Source organism: Elgaria multicarinata, chromosome 8 (genome assembly GCF_023053635.1).
Source record: "Elgaria multicarinata webbii isolate HBS135686 ecotype San Diego chromosome 8, rElgMul1.1.pri, whole genome shotgun sequence".
In the NCBI taxonomy this organism is placed as follows: Eukaryota; Metazoa; Chordata; class Lepidosauria; order Squamata; family Anguidae; genus Elgaria; species Elgaria multicarinata.
The window spans coordinates 91,972,891-91,995,320 of record NC_086178.1 but is presented as its reverse complement, the minus strand read 5'-3'; the positions used below and the strand labels follow the sequence as shown (position 1 = coordinate 91,995,320).

At 45.3% G+C, this 22,430-nt stretch overlaps 1 protein-coding gene across 1 annotated transcript in view; it reads right to left on the bottom strand.

The window, feature by feature from the left end:
- The window catches only part of UNC5B (unc-5 netrin receptor B), a 199,560-nt gene that overhangs the window by 34,585 nt on the left and 142,545 nt on the right, over nucleotides 1-22,430 (bottom strand). Inside the window, exons 2-4 of the mRNA XM_063133010.1 lie at nucleotides 21,925-22,146; nucleotides 7,313-7,456; nucleotides 557-660 (exon numbers count right to left, since the gene is read on the bottom strand). Of these exons, the coding sequence (XP_062989080.1) occupies nucleotides 557-660; nucleotides 7,313-7,456; nucleotides 21,925-22,146 (470 nt within the window). The remainder of the gene's footprint in view (nucleotides 1-556; nucleotides 661-7,312; nucleotides 7,457-21,924; nucleotides 22,147-22,430) is intronic.

Below are 22,430 nucleotides of genomic sequence, written 5' to 3'. Positions count from 1 at the left end.
GGCACAATCAAAGTGTCGGAAAGAGCAGGGCTTGGAGAAACAGGGCCGACGGAGGCACGGCGAGGCAACGGGCAGGGCGAGATCCTAGCTGGAAGGCAGGAGCTCTCGGGAGGGGTAAGATCCCAGTCTGCAGCCAGGACGGCTGACAGGTTTAAGAAATAAACTGGATGCAAATTGCAGAGAGTGCAGCCCTACGCATGTTTACTCGGGAGTAAGCTTAGGAATAAACAGCCTTAGGGTTGTACTGCTTGCCTACTCTCTATTAAGGCTGGGGGAGGCTGGGAGTTGGAGTCCGGGACATCTGGAGGCTGGGGAAGGCTGTGCTACACTGAAGGAGAACAGTTCAAACATGTGGACGCAGGGAAGGATAAAACGAGTATATCGGTTTCTCTCTCCCACACAATAAGGCTTGCACATCACTTGGCACATAGAACGGTGCTGAATATGTGCTTTAATGAGTATTATCCTAATGATACCTTGCGGGGGTCACAATTTCAGCTCCACGGCCCCTCCCAACTGGCTACCACAGGTGGGCCCTGCGGCCTGCCTTGCTTACCTCAGCGGTTGGCACTCCCTCAGGCGGGCGGCACTGCAGAAGGACTTCGTGATCCAGCGGCACCTCTTTCCCAAGGGGCTCCTGGTCAAAGTTCTTCCTCAGGTCTAAGAAAGGGAAGCAAAGGAACCGCAAGCGTGAGCCATGGAGACACCTGCAACGCCCTGTTGTTTCAACTCACCAGCACAGGGAGAGTCGCATGTTAAGAGTTCGGTGTAACTTAAGGAGCAATGAGCGACCTGCCCAGGAGGACCAGGTAAGTTTCTCACAATCCATTGTCTGTGCTGGCTGGGGACGATGGGAGTTGTAGTCTCACACATTCGGAGAGCGCTGGCCGCAGTGGGTTAGACCAGGGGGAGGCAACCTGGTGCCCTCAGATGTGTTGGACTACAATTCTCAGAATCCCTGATCATTGGCCATGCTGGTTGGGACGTATGGATGTTGTAGTACAAGACATCTGGAGGGCGCCAGGTTGCTCACCACTGGGTTAGACTATCAATATCCTTAGCACATTAACCTGCCTAGGATAAATCCCCATCAGAAGCCACAGGGAAATTCAGGAATGATCCCATGTCATTTGCTCCCAATTTATGTATGTATATATATATATGGATTACATTTCTAAACCACTCAACAGCCAAAGCTCTGTGGGTAGTTATAGACTTCTCATTCACACAACGTCTCTGTTATTTATGGTCATGTCATGTTTAAATCAGTGCTCCCTATTCTCTAATCAGCGTTGTGTGTATGCTACAATTCTCTGGGACTGCAAAGCTCAGAATGTGGTGGCATCTGATGCAGAATTCAACTTTCTGGAAATATCTCTTTTGATTTGATTTTTTTTCTTTTTAAAACAGAGCAAGTTACTAGTCCTTATTGCAAAGGTATGCTTAGAAGTGTGCGACCAACACCTGATTGGATTTCAACAGCCTCAGCAGTGGGAGAATAACATTTCCAGTGCACAGATCCTCATCCTCCCCCACGTTGAGTAAAACTGGAATGAAGAATGCAAAAGAGTAAAAACAAGACAAAGCAAAAATAATTACAAAACAATTGGTTTAATTTATACTGGTTACAGAATTCAATTTTAGGGTTGCGGAATTCTAATCAGGCTTTTCTTCTCTTTTATCTTTTGCGCATACAGAGCCCTGGTCGCAAAATTCTCTTGGTAATGTAGATGGTTCACTTTTCGCTATAATTATCACATTTGGATCTGGTTGGAATAATATTCTAGCAACAGGAAGGAAAACAAATTTCAATAACAAAAACACTAAAAAAAAAAAACCTGAAAAATGTCCCATTGACTTCTTTGGGGATAAAGTACGCCCTTAAACATGTCCAGGTAGCTGAATGGCATTTCACCTCTCCCTACCATGGACGGCCCAGAAAAGGCTTTTATCAGCCTCAGCATTGCTGAAACGTTTCTGAAGGGACCACTTCACTGTGAAGTGAAGCACTGTAGCTAAGTGACCTACACCCGGCTGCTACGTCACCATGCTTCCATTTCTCATTGCAATGACAAGGCAAGGATCTATGGGAAAAGGGCCTGATTAAAGAAAGAATGCTTGTAATTCCACAGTGCCTGGTTCAGGTGGACCATCAATAAGGGGTTTCGAAAGTACTCAGGTTGCTAAAGGAGCAAACGAGAGACCTTGGCAGATGTCGTATTTCATTCTGAAGAACACCTCAGCTTGGGAGTAAACCCCTTCCACTTCAGTGGGTCTGACTTTCAAGGCTGTGTAGGCTTGCAGCTTAAAGAAAGTCTCTAGGCCATGAGGATGTACAGGCTGAACCTGCTGAGCATCCAGAAGCCAAAAGGGTGACAGCTGAGATCAGTGGAGGCTGGTGGTTCCGATGGCAGAGGGGCAGTGAATCCACTCCGGGTTTCCGTCAGAACCAAGGTGTGTGGATAGCTCCTTTAGAGTCCTGACTGGTTCTGACTGAAACCTGGAGTGGATTCACTGCCCCTCTGCCACCAGAGCCACCAGCCTCCACTGTTTGAGAAAGGTTTGGGCCTTGGAGCCCTGTATAATTCCTCTGCAAGGCTTGTAGGGTCCAATTTTCTTGCCTCTGTTACCTGGGCCCTCTGTTTCCTACTTGCTCCTCCTTCTATATCAGTATCTTTCCCAATCCACTCAGAGTTCTATGCATAACATTACATATGTATTTCATCACCTGCGGTCACACAAGGCAGGGAAACGTTTGCAGTATTAAGTGCCTATTATCAAAACTTGAATACTGCATCAATATAATAAAAAAGGACTTCTGTGCTTGCAAAATAAGTCACTGGAGTAAACAATTCACCAGTAGGTGGCACCATAATCCACCCAACTGCTCTCAAAACAAGTTGGACAAAGTGTTCCAAATAAAAATAAACGTCGTCCAAAGTAATTATTTTTGACAATGATTGCGATGAAGATGATGAACATGATGATAAGTTGCTATCTTGTTTTATATGATGGGATCTACCAGGATCAAGTCTATCACACCATAATCTACTGAGGGTTCACTCGATAATAGCAGTCACCCACTGCTTCTAGAATTGCAAGTGCAATTATTAATATTTATTTATAAAGTGCCATCAATCTTTCCCACAAATATTTAGTTGTGCTTCTATTCCTTAAGAATGCACTGATTATTTGTGGGGGGGGGGGAGGGGACCAGGGGAAGAGAGCCAGTGTGGTATAGTGGTTAGAGTGTCAGACTGGGAGTCAGGAGATCAGGGTTCTAGTCCCTACTCGGCCCTGGAAGTTCACTGGGTGACCTTGGGCCAGTCATAGACTCTCAGCCCAACCAACCTCACAAGGTTGTTGTTGTGAAGATAAAAAGGAGAGGATGAGGATTATGTATGCTGCCTTGGGTTCCTTAAGGAGGAAATATGTGGGATATAAACGTAATAAATAAAATAAATGCAGAAATAAGTTCTCTCTCTCTCTCTCTCTCTCTCTCTCTCTCTCTCTCTCTCTCTCTCTCTCACACACACACACACACACACACACACACATTTTGAAATGCAGGAACAAGATTGGCACATCCACAAAATATTACAGAAAAATCACCTGCAATGGTCTATTCTTGGAACTGTGTGACCAACCACACTGAAATGACAGACGGATGTTCGGCTATTTCATTCTGGGATAATGTCTTTTCATTCAAGTGCCCTAGTAATCTATTTAATTAACAGAACATTAATTAACCAGGGGAAACTTGAATGCAAGTTGAAAGCTACGCACAACCAGAGGTGCAGCTTAAGGCGCCTTCCTTTTATTGCAAACCGCACATGTGATTATGTATCTCTAGGCAGCTTAGGGATTCTACAAACCGAATGACCAGCATTTGTTAAAGGGAAGCAAGTCACAATAAATATGCTTTAACACCCTCTCACACGGATTTCTCTCCCCCCCCCCCAATTTAACTGTCATGAACTTCAGAGCAGGCGCCCCACTGAAATATCTCCCATCCACCCTCGAAATGTAAAATGGTGCCGGCAGCCCCTGTGCTGCTAACGAGTGCTGAATACGGGGATGTGCTGTGAAGCACAGTGGTGAGAAGCGGGCCTCCAGAGCCATTGCAGAAAGCAAAACGACAAGGGGCCAGATTCCACGCTTCTGCACGTGCAGACGCCACTGGAAGCAGGAGACTCTGTGTGTGTGTGCCTGTCTGTCTGCCCTGACAAGCAGGCAGTACAACTCAGCGCCATTTCTGGCTGGCAAATTCAGATACTATCCCCACTCCCACCCCACCCCCCAATTACAGAAGAAATGAATTGGAACAAGCATCTACTACTTGCCTTGATCAGGGGCCTTCTGGATGTTTTGGGACTATATCTCCCAGCATTCCTGACTATTGGCCAGGCTGACTAGAGCTGATGGGACATGAAGTCCAAAACATCTGGGGCACAAGGTTAGAGAAGGCCATGCTGCCTGGGAGGAGTTAGAAGAGCCAAGAAAGGGAAATATTCTCTCCCCCTCTCTTACAGTCTGTCCTCTGGGGAACCTACAGTTTCCTTAAAAGCTTATCTGGGATTTTTACTGAGAAGATCGTCCATGGAGGGCATGGAGCCATGGAGGGCATGGGGCCATGGAGGGTATGGGGCCATGGAGGGCATGGGTCCATGGAGGACATGGGTCCATGGAGGACATGGGTCCATGGAGGGCATGGAGCCATGGAGGGCATGGAGGGCATAGGGCCATGGAGGGAATGGGGCCATGGAGGGAATGGGGCCATGGAGGAAATGGGGCCATGGAGGGCATGGGTCCATGGAGGGCATGGGTCCATGGAGGGCATGGGTCCATGGAGGGCATGGAGCCATGGAGGGCATGGAGGAAATGGGGCCATGGAGGGCATGGGGCCATGGAGGGCATGGGGCCATGGAGGGCATGGAGGAAATGGGGCCATGGAGGGCATGGGGCCATGGAGGAAATGGGGCCATGGAGGGCATGGAGGAAATGGGGCCATGGAGGGCATGGGGCCATGGAGGAAATGGGGCCATGGATGGAATGGGGCCATGGAGGGCATGGAGGAAATGGGGCCATGGAGGAAATGGGGCCATGGAGGGAATGGGGCCATGGAGGGAATGGGGCCATGGAGGGAATGCACTCATCAATCTTCCCCTGCAATGGGTTACTGCAGCAGCAGGCTGGGTGTGTCCTAGTCTTCACTTTCAATTCACAGGTGACAACAAGACCCACTGGCCAGGCCAGTGGACCAAGTGTTCATCTAGGAAGTGGACATTCTAGAACATGTCTTGGGCTCCTGAGGCCCCGAGAGATCCACCAGTAGAACCTGAAGGCAGAGAGAGTCTGAAAACCCCTGTGCTGGGAAGTCAGGATATTACCCAGCACAGCCAACTGGCAGTAGGTTCAGGACTAATCAAACAAAGAGCATGCAGCATGTACTTCTGATTGAATTTACTGCCACAAGGTGTGACAAGGGCTGCTGCCTTAGATGGCTTTTTTAAAAAAGATTACAATAATAATTAAGTATTTGGCTGCAATCCTATACAAATGTACCTGGGAGTAAGACTCATTTAATACAATGGGATTCCTTTATGAGTAGGATTGCACTGGTAGGCAAATACAGGCAGGACAGGCCCATCAGTGGGTATTAGTGATCCTAGTTAAGTGGACCGTCCAGGTCCGCTTGGACTATTTCAATAGACCATCCAAGTCCACTTAGAGGGAATATGCCTCTAGGTATCATTTGCTGGAGACAAGCCTCCGGGGTCGGCGCTGCCGGCTCAGTGCTTCCTAGAAGCATCTGGCTTGGTCACTATTGGAAACCAAACCAAACATTGGACTAGATCAGGGATGGGCGGAAGGTCGATCAGGATCTATTGGTAGATCTTTCAGAGGTTTGCAGTAGGCCTGCAAGGGTTTCTGACTCCATCGTGTTAAATAACAGCATCAACAAAAGCTTCTCCCCACTAAATTAGGCTGCTGCAATTAGCAGGAGTGGGACAGGAGTTTAGTTTGTGTGAAAGCGTTGCAAGTTTACGGAAAACAGATTCTTGGTCTTAGCCATGTGCTCAGGGGCAACCTGTTCCTTAATTCTACTAGGTGTATGTCTGCTCCGATTTTGCACCTAACTCTAGTTGGTGGACTCTGAGATTCTAGTAAAAAAAACGAAGTTGATCCTGGAACTCTGAAGTCTGCCCATCCCTGGACTAGATGGATTCTGATACTTACATACCATAAGAACATAAGAAGAGCCTTGCTGGATCAGACCAAGGGTCCATCTAGTCCAGCACTCTGTTCACACAGTGACCAAACAGCCATTGGGCAGGAACCAACAAAGCAGGACGTGGTGCAACAGCACCCTCCCACCCATGTTCCCCAGCAACTGGTGCACACAGGCTTCTGCCTCGAATACTGGAAATAGCATTTCCTACAGCATCATCTGACAGAGATCCTGAACCACAGGTGGACAACCTGGGATTCTCAGCCTTATTTCAAATGCCCTCTGCATGATCAGTTCAGATTTTTAGCAAAAGCAATCTACCCATCCTTTTAGCTTGCTGGGCAGGGAGGAAGAGAGAGAGAAGGGGTGGCAGAAAGAGAGATAGAGGGAGGGAGAGAAAGGTGGTGCTAGAAAGAGAGAGAGAAACAGGGAAAAGGAGGTGGCCCCACCCACTTTTGGCTCTGGCTCCACCCACTGTTAACTTGCAGCCCCTGACAGATTACTCCCAAGGGAATGTTGCCCACAACAGAAAAAAAGTTCCCACCTCTTTCCTAATCCCTCCCAGTCTAGAGGTCTTTAGAAAATTAACAGAACCCTCCCTGAAATTCTCTTCCCTCCACCCTCTATTATTAAACATCCCCTGTAAGGCCTAATTTTTTGAAGTACTCCTGAACCTGCACTCAGCAAATCTCTTTTTCCACCACGGGAATGGCATAAAAATATAAGTATGTGTGAGAACAGCCCGTTTAAATCCTTAATAAACCAGGGTTGATCAATGATAATTAGATTAAAATTCCCTTTTAACTTGCTTGTTCATTTTCAATAAAACGCACCAAGGGAAAATTAACTTCAAATTCTTTCTTCCCCTCAGGGCCATCCCATCTCTCTCACTTTCTCTCACACAGAGATGGGCTAACAGACTGCATAATGGTACACATTTGATCAAACATGAACAGCTCTCAGCATATTCCTCCATCTCCACCTCCCAGCTACGTACATAGGATGCAGTAAGCACCAGGGGATGAATGCATGAGGTGAAAAGGGTCTACTCAAAGGAGGGTAAATGCTTTCAGGACTTACAGGCTATCCGGACATAAGCCCGTCGACTTTTGGTGGTTCCAGCCGAACTCCAGGCCACACACTGACACCAGTAGTCTTCTAAGCCAAAGAGTTCCTCCACTTGCTGTCGTGACACTTCGATCTGGACTTCTCTTACAAGGAGCCCTGGAACCAGAGAAAAACAGAAGGAGGGATTCATTATGGGAACCAGTGAGATGAGAAGCTGGCAGAGTTGTGCATCTACGAAACAAAGCCTTTAAAGAAGTACGAACTGTGTGCGCATGGCATACGTGGGAGAGAAGGAAAAACCGTGCCTGAGCACACTAGAAATGAGGCATAGTAGAGTAAAATATCTATGGCAGCTATTCCTGATCTGGCGTCCTCCAGATGTGTTTGAATACAACTCTCATCATCCCCATTCAGCACAGCCAATTGGGTCTGTTGGCTGGGGATGATGGAGGCTGTAATCCAACACATCTAGAGGTTGCCAGATTGGGGAAGGCGAGTCTATGGCCCTTTCTACACCCAAGGATTATCCCAGGAAAATGGGCGGGATCGTCGCTGCCTGCTCCCGGGATCCCCTGTGTGTCATCTGCATGCACAGGGATGGTCCTGGGACGATCCCTGGAAAAAAGGCAGGTGTAGAAACAGCCTATGGCTTTCTTATGCAGGTTCTATCACTATTTATGGAAAGAGCTTTAGTTAGTTTCTGTTAATTGAACTTCATTTAACCCAAGGTTGATCTCAGCCAAGCTGAGTTCTAGCCATCCCCCACGGCTCTTGCTTCAAACCAGGCTCTCCACGGTACTGCAATGGGGCAGAAGCAGAATGTTTCAGAGCAGAAACATTCAATGCCGGGTGGGAAAGCGTTCCATGAATTGCTGGCAAAACAACTCCCCATGGTTGTTTTTGGAAGATATTTCCCCAAATACATGTGGGGAATGGAAATAGCCTTGGTGACCTTGATGGATGACCTCTTGTCAGTACAAAGACAGGTGAAGCGCAATGCTGCTGATCCTCCTTGGACTCTCAGCAGCTTCTGATACCATCATCCATGGTAACTTGTGTGACTGGCTCCACAGGTTGGGTGCATGGCAATATTGTGGTTCCGCTTCCAGCTATAGAGTTTCAAGAAATGACATAGGGGAATTTCTACTTGGCTCTATGGCAACTGTGCTGTGGGATCCCGCAAGGCTCCACCTTAGCCCTCATGTATGCTGAGGAAGGTAATCAGGGGAATTGGAGTGATGTGGCAGCAGTATGCTGAGGACCTTCAGCTCTACTTCTCCTCACCGCCTGAGTCAGGTGAGGCCGTGGCGGTGCTCAGCCAGTCTCTGGATCTGGTAATGGGCTGGATGAGGTTCAATAAACTGAGGTTGAATCCCTACGAGGTAGGTGGTTCTCATGTCTGAGAATTGGGTGTACAACCTGTTCTTGGTGGGAAAGAGAGGGGTGTCACTTGGGGTTACTCATGATCCAGTTTTGTCACTGAGGCCCAAGTGGTCTCGATGGCTAGGAGTGCCTTTTACGAGCTCTGTCTGGCTTGCTAGCTATGACTGTTCCTGGATGGGGCTGGGCTGGCCACAGAGGTCCATGCTCTGGTAACCTTCTGATCGGATTACTGTAATATGATGAATTTGTGGCTGCCCTTGAAGATGACTCAGAAACTTCCGTTAGAGGCCTTCAAGAGGCAGCTGGACCACCATCCGTCAGGGATGCTTTAAGGTGGATTCCTGCAATGAGCAGGGGGTTGGACTCGATGGCCTTATAGGCCCCTCCCAACTCTACTATTCTATGATTCTATGACAATGCAGTGGACAGGATTGTAACAGTACAGTCAAGTGGACTTCTTCTACACCAATTCTAAAAGAGCTGCACTGTCTGCATATTCACTTCTGATCCCAAAGTGAGGTGCTAAAGCCTTAAATACATGAAAGAATTCTCCTCCTATACCATTCTGCCTGTGTTTTAAAATCAGGGCGTACGTGTGTGTGTATGTGTGTGTGTGTCTCCTCCAGCACCATTGATATGTGACAACAAAGAAGAGTGGCTTTGCTGTTGTGGCACCCCAATTGCGTAACACCCTCCCCTTGGAGGTGCAACTGGCATCAGTGTTATATTCTTTGTGCCCAGGCATCTTAAACTGGTTTATCAAGTTGGTGAAGTGAGCTGTCCATTTTATATAGTCCTGCCCATTTTTTGTGCTTTAGTTGATGTTTTGTTTTTACTGCGTGCTATAATGGATGGCTTTTTATTATATTTTGTATACCACCCTGGTGTCATACTTCCTGCCAAAGGAAGTAAGGCAGGTGGCTACCAGGAGGAGGGCCTTTTCTGCTGTGGCACCCCGGCTGTGGAATGAGCTCCCTAAGGAGGTTCGCTTGGCACCTACATTATATGCTTTTAGACGCCAGGTGAAGACCTTTTTATTCTCCCAGCATTTTAACAGTCTATAAATTAATTTTAACTTTGCTGTTTTAAATTTGTATTTTAAATTTGTATTTTTGCATTGCTGCTGTTTTTATCTTGGTTGTGCTTTTATATTGTATTTTATATTATGGTTTTATACTATTGTTTTGTTTTGAATTGTCTTAAATTTGTAAACCGCCCAGAGAGCTTCAGCTATTGGGCGATACAGAAATGCAATAAATAAATAAATAAGATGAAGGGGGAGATTCTTAATAAATAAACAAGAAATACAACTCCCATCATCCCCAGCCAGCATGGGCTTCCACCTCTCCCCCTCCCACACAAGGGGGAATTCTATTTCTACTACATAGGCACATAGGAAGCCATCTGGCCCAGTACTGCCACAATGCTACCAGTGCTGGCTCTCCAGGATTCCTTCCGAGCCTGCCTGGAGATGTCCAGGATTCCACCTGGAACCTTCCTCGTGCAAAACAGGTGCTCGGCCACCGAGCTATGCCCCCTGCCTAGCTCTCTCGAAATGGCCAGGAGGCACATGCAATCCAGGAAGAGAGCCAAACGTCTTGAAGGATATGGCCCTTTTAAAGTTTCTACTTTTCTCCTGGAGGAGTTCTTGTTCCACATATTAAAGCCGTGCCAGGCCAGATGGCATTTTCTGTGTAAACAAAATCCAACCTAGTCTTGAAGGGTCTTTTATATCTATTTATTTAGTTACGTGTTATATTAAATTCCACCTTCGGAGCCCGAAAAGGTAATTCAAAAGCGGCATTTTATCCTCACAACAACCCTGTGAGGTAGATTAGGCTGAGAGTCAGTGACTGGCCCAAACTCACCCATGGCCAAGTGGGGACTAGTCTCCCCAGTCCTAGCCCAACACTGTAACCACTACACCACACTGGCTTTTTATGGTGTGGGAAAAGATTATCTTCTGGCAGAACTCTGGCAGTAAAGTAGGGTGATCCCAGCCCTTACTCCCCGCCCCCCCATTTTTTTAAAAAAGTAAGAGTGAAAGGAGGATGCTGAAGAAAAAAGCCACAAATTGAGGAGGCAAAATTTTTAGGCCACTAAGAACTGAAGAAAAATAATTAAAAACATTAAAAAGGAAAGTCGTCAAGTGGTAAGAGAGGCTGTTTTGATCAAATGAGCTTTCCATTGCTGGCGGAACGCTAGAGCCACCCAAGGGTGATAACTCTGATAGGGCCATTATCAACGTTCAGCTGTTTTACAAAAGCTGTATTACTATGGGCTAAGCTTTACCCCATTACTCCTTCTGTTTTAGTGCAACCTTAATCGCTTTACCGTCACATTAAGAATCACAGCCTCAGTTCAGCGAGGCACATAGGCAATGCACTTCCATCTTACTGCCTTAATATTGTAAAACCTCACTGCCAATTGTCTACAAATGAAGAGCGGAGTGGATTCAGCCGCAGTAAAAGCAACTGTTTCTCCTTCCTTTCCCATTATGTCAATTGTATTTCATTTCCCCCTCCCCACAAAAGAAAGGGGGGAAGACACCCACCCACACCGCAACGCACAAAACCCAGTAACTAATGATGGCACTAAAGATACGCATTAGGACTGAAAAGGGTTATGTACTCCATAAAGATGGATGCCGCTTTATTGAACATGGTAGGTAGGGCAGAATAAGGACTTTGACTTCAGTAATGGCTGCCATTTCCTGTTCCTTTCCATGGGGCTTGGGAAGCTGCCATCTTATTAATATGAATAGGCCTCAGAAGTCTCTTTCTTTGTACTCCGAGACATCTGGTCAAATTCTCAACTATCAGGACTGGCCCATTCTGTGGGCTAATGGTACATTTGTTTTATGCCCTCCAAATCACTGCTTTTTTTCACGCCTGAGCCCAATTAGTCACTGAGTCCGCAAGTGTGATCTTATTTTCTTCTAGGACCAAGCAGCCAGTCCAAGACTCAAGTGACAGGCAGGAGGACACAAGGAGTAGGGCTTAGGAGGCCTGGGTTCAACCCCCCACTCGGCTACACAGCTGACTAGGTGACCTTGGGCCAGTCACAACCTCTCAGCTTAAAATACTTATAGGGGTGTTGCGAAGGTAAATGGGAGAAGGAGAAGTATGTACATTCCCTTGAGCTCTTTGGAGGAAAGGCAGTATATAAATGTAACAAATGAATAACAAATAATAAAGGGGAAACAGATTGCAATGCGGAGAGAGAGAGACAGGTGGGCAGGGAGAGAGACAGGTGGGCCGGGAGAGAGACAGGTGGGCAGAGAGAGAGACAGGCAAGCAGGCAGACAGGTATGTTGTATAAAGGAGATCCTCACGGGAAGGAAATAATGGCTGGGCAAGTCAAGAATGGCAGAGGTGTAGACAATTATTCCTCTAGGTCCGGGTGGGGAGAAGGTAAATGTGGATCTTCCGATAGATCTCTGGGTGATTTGCATTAAATTGTCATGGATTCTGATTCTCAAATGTTTAACAATAGCAATAAGAAAATGACTCCCTCATTTATGCTGCTAAAGCAAGAAAGAAGAAACATGAAGGTAACCATGAGTGGATTTTTGTCTGGAAGGACTGTGAATGACATTTAGTTCTGATACTCAAAACAAATCCCAGGGCTCAGAATTCTTTAATTCTAAGTGCATGTCTTTTGCTCCAGGCTCTGGTTACTGGACGTTGGGGTTCTAGTAAAGAACAAAAAACCCCAAAGTAGACCCCGCAAGCCTGAAGGCTGCCTCGGCTCCCCGATCTAGGCCACCCATCACCAGCCTTGCAGACTGAAGGCAAAAGACAACAAAGCACTTCTTGAACTCTGGATTTAAATCAGAAATGACACTAAAATTTGCGTTAAGCGGTCTACTCTGAGTCCTTTGATAAGGATGCCATGCCAGCCAGTGAAAGACAAGAGTGGTGTAGCAGTTAGGGTGTTGGGCTGGGACTCAGAAGAACTGGGTTCTAGTCTCCACTCAGGCATGAAGCTCACTGGGTGACTTTGGGCCCAGCCTACCTCACAGGGTTGTTGTGAGAATAAAATGGAGAGGAGGAGGATCATGTTCCTTGCAAGAATAAATGAATAAATAAAAATTAAGCACTGATCTGAAAACTAGCTGCAATTACGCTATATCTGGCATAGCCGGGGGGGGGAATACTCCCCCCAGCTATAGACATTACACTCCCCCAGTGTACTGGTTGTCGGAGTCACATCATAACATGTCTGGCTCCTTCTGCTGGTGTGACAGTAACACAGTCGGGACTGCAGGAATGTGTGGCAAGTGGTCTCCTGGGACATTAAAGCCGCCTGCCTGTTGCAAATCCATTTGCTATTCACGCTGGCAACTTCCATCTTAATTAAATAATTTAGTCCTCAAAGCCATTTAATATGGACTTTCGCACGAGTTCAACAGTGCAGCACGGACCTCTTTAATGGAAGCTTTAATTATAGTTATATAGTCATACTGTATTTAATTTTAATTTTTTTTTAGACAAAGAGAAAGAAAACTAAAAAAATGAGAGAGAGAGAGAGAGAGAGAGAGAGAGAGAGAGAGAGAGAGAGAGAGAGAGAGAAAGAATCTCGACTGCCTATTGGTAACAGTTACATATCTTACATATTCCCAATAATGAAAATATATATACAGTATGATAGGTGCCAATTCATACCATGGCTCATTCTTCAACAATCTCCTCTCAAGATAGATATCTTCTCCCCTAAAAAAATCCCTAACAATGTGCTTAACAAGGCAAGGCAAGAGTGCTGATTTGTAATCTATTTGCTTTTAGATAGATTCCAATCCCTGAACCAGCTCAGGCATCTCAGCCCTCCTCTTCAAGATCAGCTTGAAAGTTCTGCATGGATTCTTCGGGAAATCCTGTGAATATGGTCTGCGCTCAAATTGACTATTAAAATGAGTGGGACTAGAAAGTGGGAAGGGGGGAATTTATCAAATATTACGCACACACCCCTCTCGGCCTCACTCCCAACAGTGTATTTAAGGGCCAAGTCATGCACTACATTCTTTTCAGTTGTGGAGATTCTCCTAACAGCACTCCACATGTGAGTATAATACAAACGTAGTATACATGTACATTTTGCCCCAATCAACTTTTGCATTGCAGGTCTCCGGGGCAGGTTCTATGATTCACGGGTGGGTAGAGAACGTGTCTCTGCTTACAGTCGGGATGCAGAATCTCAGGCTCGGGGGCCACGTCCAGCCATCTGGCATTCCCCAGGTGGCCATGTCTAGGGTGACTATCTGGAAAAGAGGACAGGGCTCCTGTATCTTTAGCCGTTGTATAGAAAAGGGAACTTCAACAGGTGTCATTTGTATGCACGCAGCACCTGGTGAAATTCCCCCTTCGTTGCAACAGTTAAAGCTGCAAGAGCCCTGCCCTCTTTTGTACCTGGTCAGGAGGGCAGGGCTCCTACTGCTTTAACTGTTGTGATGAGGAGGAAATTTCACCCTGTGCTGCATGCATACCAATGACACCTGCTGAAATTCCCTTTTCTGTACAACTGTTAAAGATACAGGAGCCCTGTCCTCCTTTCCAGATGGTCACCCTAGCCATGTCCCTTCCCTTGGCCCCATCCTCTTTCCTCCAAGCAATGACCATTTGGTAGCTTCCCAGGTTTATGCATTCCCCCCTATTCTAAAAGGCTGAAATGCCTCCCCTAAGGCCTAGCTACTGGCAGTAAGAGCTTTCAGCTAAAATAGGCTGGTATTGTTTGATTGTTTTTGGCCCTGCCCCTCTTTTGCCCCGCCACTGGAATGTGGCTCCCCAAACCTTCTCCTAAACGGAATTAATCCCCTGGGCTGAAAGATGTTCTGCACCCCTGACTTATAGCTTCAGAACCAAATGGTATAAACCTGTTCATAAAGGAGATTCAGAGCTACCCATTGGCTCCACTAGGCAAAGCTCTCCCCACACCTACTTTCCTCTTGCTACCCCACTGCTGTTGCTCTAGTGGCTATCACCACTCAGTTTTAATTTCGGGGCGCACATGTGGACTTGCACTTACAAATGGCCACTTCAATACACAAACAGGGCAGAACTCTCACAATCATGCTATAGTATGCATGGCAGACACTGGTACTGGATGCATGTGTATTTGCATGAACGTAAAAATAAAAGCGGTGACAGCAAACATCTGAAAAAAGGAGGCTGTCATACGCCATCTAGCTAGGTGTGGTCTACACACTGGCCATGTCCCCATGTTACAATAAGCCAGAATGCTGAACAATTCTGGCTCATTGCGAACAACCCAGAGTGCTGGCGCATATTGCCCAATTACTCCTGCTGCAAGTGGCTAAAGAAACTGCAACTCTTCCATCTACAGTGTGTTTATTATAACATGAAACAAGTCCATCCCCAGACAAGGCAGAGTCATGAGCCAAGAACGAACTCTGGCTTGTCTGGGGAGAGACAAGGCAGATTCCCTGTTTCACATGTCACATGTGGATGGAAGGTGTGTGGCCTGTTAAGCCACTCCTGGGCCCTTTCTACACTTGTCTTTCCCCCCTGGATCATCCCTGTGCATCCAAATGACGCACAGGGGATCCTGGGAGCAGGCAGGGACGATCCCGAGGACCACAGGCAGTACGGGCGCCCGTCCCGGTTTCTTCCCTCCTCCCCATGAGTAGTGGGGTTCAGCAGAGGGAAGGAGTCGGGCTGGGGGAAGTTCAGGAACATCGGGGGTCGGAGCGGGGTCGGGGCTTTTTTACTTACTTTCCCGCTGGAGTGCAAGTGCACTCCGGCTCCTGTTATTTATTTTTTAAATGGCGGGCATGACAACGTTCCTCTTCCCTTCCAGGATGTCGTGCTTCCGTTTAAATGCCCAGGGGCGATCCTGGAAGCAGGTAAGTCCAGGATCATGCCCCCTCCCTCCCCGAAGGCCCTTAGGTGTAGAAAGGGCCCTGGTTGCAGGAGGAACCATGTGGGAATGACTGCGGAATGGCTCATTCACAGTAAGTGAGCATTCCTTAGAATTCTGTTTCTCATAATGTGTCAATGTGGCCACTCTCTGGCTGTGCCTTTCAGGATTTTAGACTGGAGTCTTTCCTAACCCTATCTGGAGATGTCAGGAATTGAACCTGGGACCTTCTGTGTGCAATGTAGGTGATCTATCACTGACCTATAGCCCCTTCCAAACAGAGGGCTGGGGAGCTGCAGAGAGACACAACAAGGAACACGGGTGAAGGAAGCAAGTAATTAAATATGCAACGTTCATCCAAAACATTGCCACACCTATTGAATCAAACCTGTCCCCATCTATATTCTTGGTAAGGATGCAATCATCTTGTGCAAGATGTTTACAGACCAGGTAGTGTCAGACATTGCCAATAAATGCCACCAGCCATCTCTTCTGCAAGTCAGTTGTTGGTCCTTACTCGTAATGTTGAAAAGGGATCATACATCTAGGGAAACTGGAAGACAATGGGTTGTATCCAAGGTTAGTTCTACTTAAAGTAGATCCATTAAAATAAATGGGGCTTACATTAGTCATGACTAAAGTATGTCCCATTAATTTCCAATGGGTCTATTTTAAGTAGGACTAGCATTGGATACAAACCTATATTTGCATCTTTAGCTGTGGTACACAGGTTCCTTTGCAGATATTAAAACCAACTGGATGTGATTGCATCTTTGGGTGGAGGTATTTGTTTGATACCCGAGGGTGTGTGATTACTCACTGTGGCTAGGAAAAAGTAGTTTGTGAAATCAAAGATAATTTTATGAGGTCTGACTGGTCATATGTTGAAGGCAATGATCATGTTGTTGTTGCTGCTGCTTTAAACAGTCATATGTTTCCTCTTTTCTGATTTCAGCATGTGGAAATTCACTATTTATCCATAATGAACTGATCAGGCCTTGGTTGTCAATGTGTCATCAAGTAGCCACACTAACCACCTGGGAAGATTTACCATGTGCTATTACATTACTAAAGCAATTAGCATACTAAGGAGCTTTTCTTACATTCTAAAGAAGCAGCAAATGCCCTCAGGTGGAGACCATACAATGAGTGACCTTGTAATGAGTTCTTAAGACTGAAACCGACAGGAGTAGTTTTAATGGGCAGAAGTTTTAATGTCAGTTATAAGTAACTTGCATCACACTAAATTTCATCCGAGATTACGCTGCTCGTTGCTGTTTGCAAGATGTCCTTGCTTTAAGAATAATAAAAAAACCTAATCTGGACCAATTTGTTTTCAAATTTCTCCTCTCTTGACTCCTTTACCAAAAGGGATCTGAAAGATTCTTCAGAGACTCAGGAAAATCCAGAGTAGTGGTTTAAAGCAGAGTATGGTTTTATTAACAAGCTGGGCCCCATACCTCTCCACCCCTTGTGGGGCCATTTGACACCCATGAAAGGGGGGGGTATTTGGTGAAGGGGGTGGGAATTTAAGAATTTTTCAGTCTTACCTTTAAATACAAAGTAGCTGTGGGTTCTCCTCTTTTTTCTTTATTTAAACAAATGGAGATAGCCATTCTTTCCCCCAACAACACCCCTAGGAATGATCCAACATGATAAGTTAGGGGCTGTTCACATAACACGCTAACTCACACTCAATGGGTGACTGTGGGTTGTTTGAACCATGGGTTGTTTGTTGAACCATGAGTTATTGTGTTCTCTGAACACAGCCAGGGTGGTTTGTTAACTATACAGTGTGGGTTATTTTCTCAAACAAGCCACCTTGAGAACCCATGGCTTGTTCTTGGGTTGTTCAGTGTGGATAACAAGCCACATTGCATGGTTAATAAGCCACCTTGGCTGCATTCAGACAACATGCTAAGCCATGGTTTGACAAACAATCCACAGTTCAAAGAAACCCACTGAGTGAGGGATAGTGTGTTGTGTGAATAGCTACTTAATGTGATTTCAAGGGGCATTCTGTCCCAAGATTGTGGATTAATTTCTAAGAGCTGGGAAGCCATCACTTGGAGTGGTTGCAAAGTGCTTTTATTTGTTAAAAGGAAGGAAGGAAGGAAGGAAGGAAGGGAGAGAGAGAGAGAGAGAGAGAGAACCCCTTGGTCACTTCATATTTGAAGGTGAGATTGAAAAGTTCTTAAAATTGGCCTGCTTCCTGAAGCTTTTATTTTATTTTTGAATTGTCTTTTGGCCCATATATAGGGCCCTCAAGGCAATTTACAGATTAATCCAATCTTCAGTGGAGGTTTCACCTCACCCCACAATAAAGTGGAGAAAACTCTGGCCCAGGGTCATTTTATTGCAACATCATTAATATCAAAGAAGTGTTTAAACTGAGACCTACCAGAATCTTTCATTTGTTACCTGACCAGGTCTAGCTTGTGTAGAGAAAGAGCTTAAGTTTTAAATAAAAACTGGGTCAGAAGTGCTCCAGATTCTAGTACACTAGAACTGCTAGGAAAACATGGACTGAATCTCTGAATGTCACAGCATACATTATGGCATTTAAAAAAGTATAAGACTGTAAGATCATCTCTCCCAGTTTCCAAAAGTGGAAAATCAGTTGCCTCTTGGAAGGCCACAATCCAGGCAGGGTAGTAAGAAACCAGCCCTGGTTTTGGACTCAGTCGTCCTGTAGAGATGCATTCCCTTTCCAAGACTGTACCAGTAAGTCTGGGGCTGGAATAAAAACCCTCAGAATCTGAAGCTGGAACATATCCTGGTGAGCTACTGTGGTCTTTGACCTGAGTGTGTGTTTTAAACAAGGCTGAGAGCCAAACAGCATGTAACACTAATTGTGTAGCATATAGCTTCTCTCTCTCTCTCTTTTTACTCTCATATAAGCACACATGGCCCTGATTTGGTTTTGGATCACCGTACTCTGGAAGGGGAGGATTAAACCTTCCTTCCCACCCATTTTTTCCTCAATATTCCCCCCAAACACACACACACACACAACATGGGGGTGTTAAAAAAGAAAAAGAAGTCCAAACTGGGGCAACACACACTTAGACAAGAGTAAATAAAAGTATCAGGCTCAGATACACGCGACGTGACTAACATAATGTGTAGTTTGGTCTTAAGGATGCTGTTTCTCAAGGCACCAATCAAGTGTGGGTGTTACACACTCAAATTGAGTTCAAGCAAGCATGAGTTATTTCAGATGTGTCTATTCTAAAGCAAAGGAGACTTTTTTTTAAAATGAAGTTCAACAGCAACGAGACTTCTAATTTCCTTTGGCTACAATCTATAATTTACTTTGGTGGGATTGCCCCATTGAAGTCCGCAGTAGAAGGTTGCTTGAGGATAGCCTTAAAATCCTTGAAAAGCCTCAACCGCATCCTCGACAGGAAACGGAACTTTCAGACACGATTACTGAGGTCTCCCTACTGCTAAACTCTTGTCATGGGAAAAAAATGACTGTGCATCCCCTGCCCTGCTGTTTGTTTTCTTGTTCTTAGCAAGTTTCTGTTCCATGACAGAATTTTACCTCCCTTGCTCTGTTTTCCTTAACAGCCTCTTGTGACTGGCAAGTCTAACTAGAACATAACTAATCAGTTATTTTCTATGGCGCCATGATTCTGCAGGTTAGGGTGGAACTCTTGTTTCTTTCACAACGGCCCTGTTGATGCAATTTGTCCTAAAAAGATGTTGAAATCAAGCATACCATGATCAAGGATATATCTGGATCTGATTCAGTCCATGTCTAGGCCCAATTCAAAGCGCTGATATTAGCATTCAAAGGCTTGCAGCCTGGCTATCTGATGGATTGCCTCTTCCTATATGTATCTGCCCAGACCCTAAGATCGTCTTCCGGGGTCTTTCTCCAGGAGTCCCTGCCAAAGGAAGTGAGGCAGGTGGCTACCAGGAGGAGGGCCTTCTCTGCTGTGGCACTCTGGCTGTGGAATGAACTCCCTACTGAGGTTCACCAGGCTGTACTGTACTTTCGGTACTCCTTCCAGCTCAACTGCTTTTAATCTGTATTTTAAATCTCTGTATTGCTGCTAGGTTTTATTCTGGTTCTACTTTTATATTGTGGTTTTAAGCATCCATATTTATATTTTATGCTGTACCTTGTGGTTTTAATTTTTGTGAACCACCCAGAGAGCTTCAGCTTTTGGTTGGTATAAAAATGAAATAAATAAAAATAAATAAAATAAGGATATAGCCAGACCCTTGGTATTTGAGCTAGGGACATAGCATTTACTATGGTCTTTGACAGTCATAAAAATATACACAAATGTGTTTGCCATTTTTTTTATTACCCCAAACCATTTTCCAATGTATCCTGGAGTAGTAAAATGCCCTACAACCAGAAATGTGTCTGTAGTGTCAGAAGAAATACGTTATAAACTCAAAATATTAGAGGAGTATCATAAACTGTCAAGGTAAAACGTCAGGTAAAACTTTATTATGACTAAAAACTAATGTTTCTTGGTGTTGTGGGATATTTCTCTACCTCACAACATTTTGTATTTCTGTCTCTGGTGAGGCAAATGTTCCCAAATGAAATCCTATGGTTTGTGCTAACCTACTGACATTTAAGCCTGCTTCCCTAGACCAGTTTTCTTTGGAAAATCTATGGGGCATTTTTATACCTCAGGTACATTGCCTGGGTTTTGGAGTTTTCCAGAAAGAAAACAGTAAGTAGTAAGAGGCTGAAATTTGAGCAGATTGTGCAGGCCACAGAAATCAACAATGTCACAGGAAAACTATGTTTTAGGTCTACTTCTGTGTAAGTTCTGCAATGAAACGTGCATTTGGAGTAGCCCTTTAAGCCGCCCGGTTTCAGCAGGGTTAAACAAGACTAAGGTGCCATTTCTAAAGGCACTGATCATGGGAGGAATTAATTCATTTGAACTCAATTTGAATTCTGATGAGTAATTTTAGGATCTGTTGGTTACAAAGATTTTTATATTGTATTTTGTATTTGTGTTTTTAGATTGTTGTTTGTTTTTTATTCTCTTCATGGTTTTAATTTTTGTGACCCTCCCAGAGAGCTTCAGCTATTGGGCGGTATACAAATGTAATAAATAAAAGCCAAAGATATATCCAGACAATTGTGTATAGTGGGGGAAGTCTGAGGAATTTATTCTTTGTGAATGCTAATACCAACTGCCTTGATCCACACCGCCTGGAATAATCTGCAGATTAATCCTTAGGATTTTGAACCACTCCAATTTTTGTGTTTCAACACATTTGGAGGGTACCAGGTTAGGGAAATATGATATAGGGCAATTCATACTGTATTGTGATCCTGGAAATTACACAAATGTATAATAACAGGAAGCAACCAATGTGCAGTGGACATGTTATGATCTTTTGTTGTGTTTATGTTACTGTAATAATTATAATTATATGTTAAAATTCTTTTTTTTTTTAAATAGCAAATTTATGAATGAATACATGCAAAAAATGACACGGATTAAAAATAAGATTTCTCCATCCATCAGTAGATCGGGTATCTCTACTGAACCAATGTGTTCTTTCCACATCCATCTACCTGCCAAAGGAGCTTTGGGAATTGCAGAGGAGTCTGGGGAATGTTCAAGGATGTACACCCTGTTTAGAGAGAACACTGACCAGGCCAAACAATGAGCTGAGTGTGTCTCCTACAACACACCCAATTCCCTTGTGGCTGCACTTTGCAGGAGGCAACACTGGTGGAGAAGCCACCTGGCAGAGAAGTTTGTCCACCATTACTGGTCTTCTCATTGAAGAACCTCTGATAATGTTCCAGAGGAAGGCACCCTGAAAAATATCACTGCTTTATTGCAGCGTTCCCCGTGTGAGCAATCTTCCCACAATCACACTGGATAAGAGACAGAGAGGGAGAAATTTTGTCTCGGAACATTTGTCAGTTTTAATTCTCTACTATCAAAAACAAGGAAGTCAATGGCGCTGTGTGTGTGTGTGTAACATATAATTTAACACAGACATGCAGAATCTCTCTCAGCTGAAGGACTTGTAGGGGTGCATTCCAGTAGTGGGTGGGCCAAAATACTAGCCTAGTTTAGCTTAAAGCTCTTACCTTCCAGCCACCAAGCCTTAAGAGAGGGATTTCAACCTTGTAGTATGGGGGGAAATCTGCACAAAAGCACCTAAATGATCAGTAGGTGCGGGAAAAGGGTAGGGCCAGGAGAAGGGCCAGATTTCACCTGCAAGGGCTGGATTTGGCCCCTGGGCCTGAGGTTCTGCACCCTTGCTCTGTAGCATATGCCTCAATGGGAACAAGTCTGGAGCTGGCTTAAAGAGAGGAAGGCTGGAGGAGGACAAGAGATAGGGTCTAATCCTCCTAGGCCTCTCACCTGTGACTTCATCCAAGCTCTCCTTTGTGAGATGATCATTCTGATTCACCCACTCGCCGTTGCACTTGAAGTAGATCTGGGTGGCCGGGTTGGCTCTGCAGATCAGCTCCACGGGCTTGTTCTTCACGATGTAGGCATCTTGCGGCTCCAGGAGGAAGTGGGGAAGGGACTCCGCAGGGGCTGATGGGAAGGAATCTGGAAGCACTTCCCCATACTCAATCCCTACAAGGAAAGGAAGAGACGTGTGAAGAGAGAAACAGTTCTGCACACTTCAAGCAATAATTGCACACGGCATAACCCAACATCAGTTCATGGCTTTAAAGGAACATCAGACTACTGACGTTTCTCTCGTGAATTTCGACTTCTGGTAAGTTGCAACTGCCTTTGCATAGCCTGAAAAAAGAAACGATCTTCCTTATTCTCCCTACCACCACCCCTCATTGCTACGCAATGCATTTTCAGTCATTCCAACAATCTCAGTCCAATAAACCATGGCTTGTACGCAA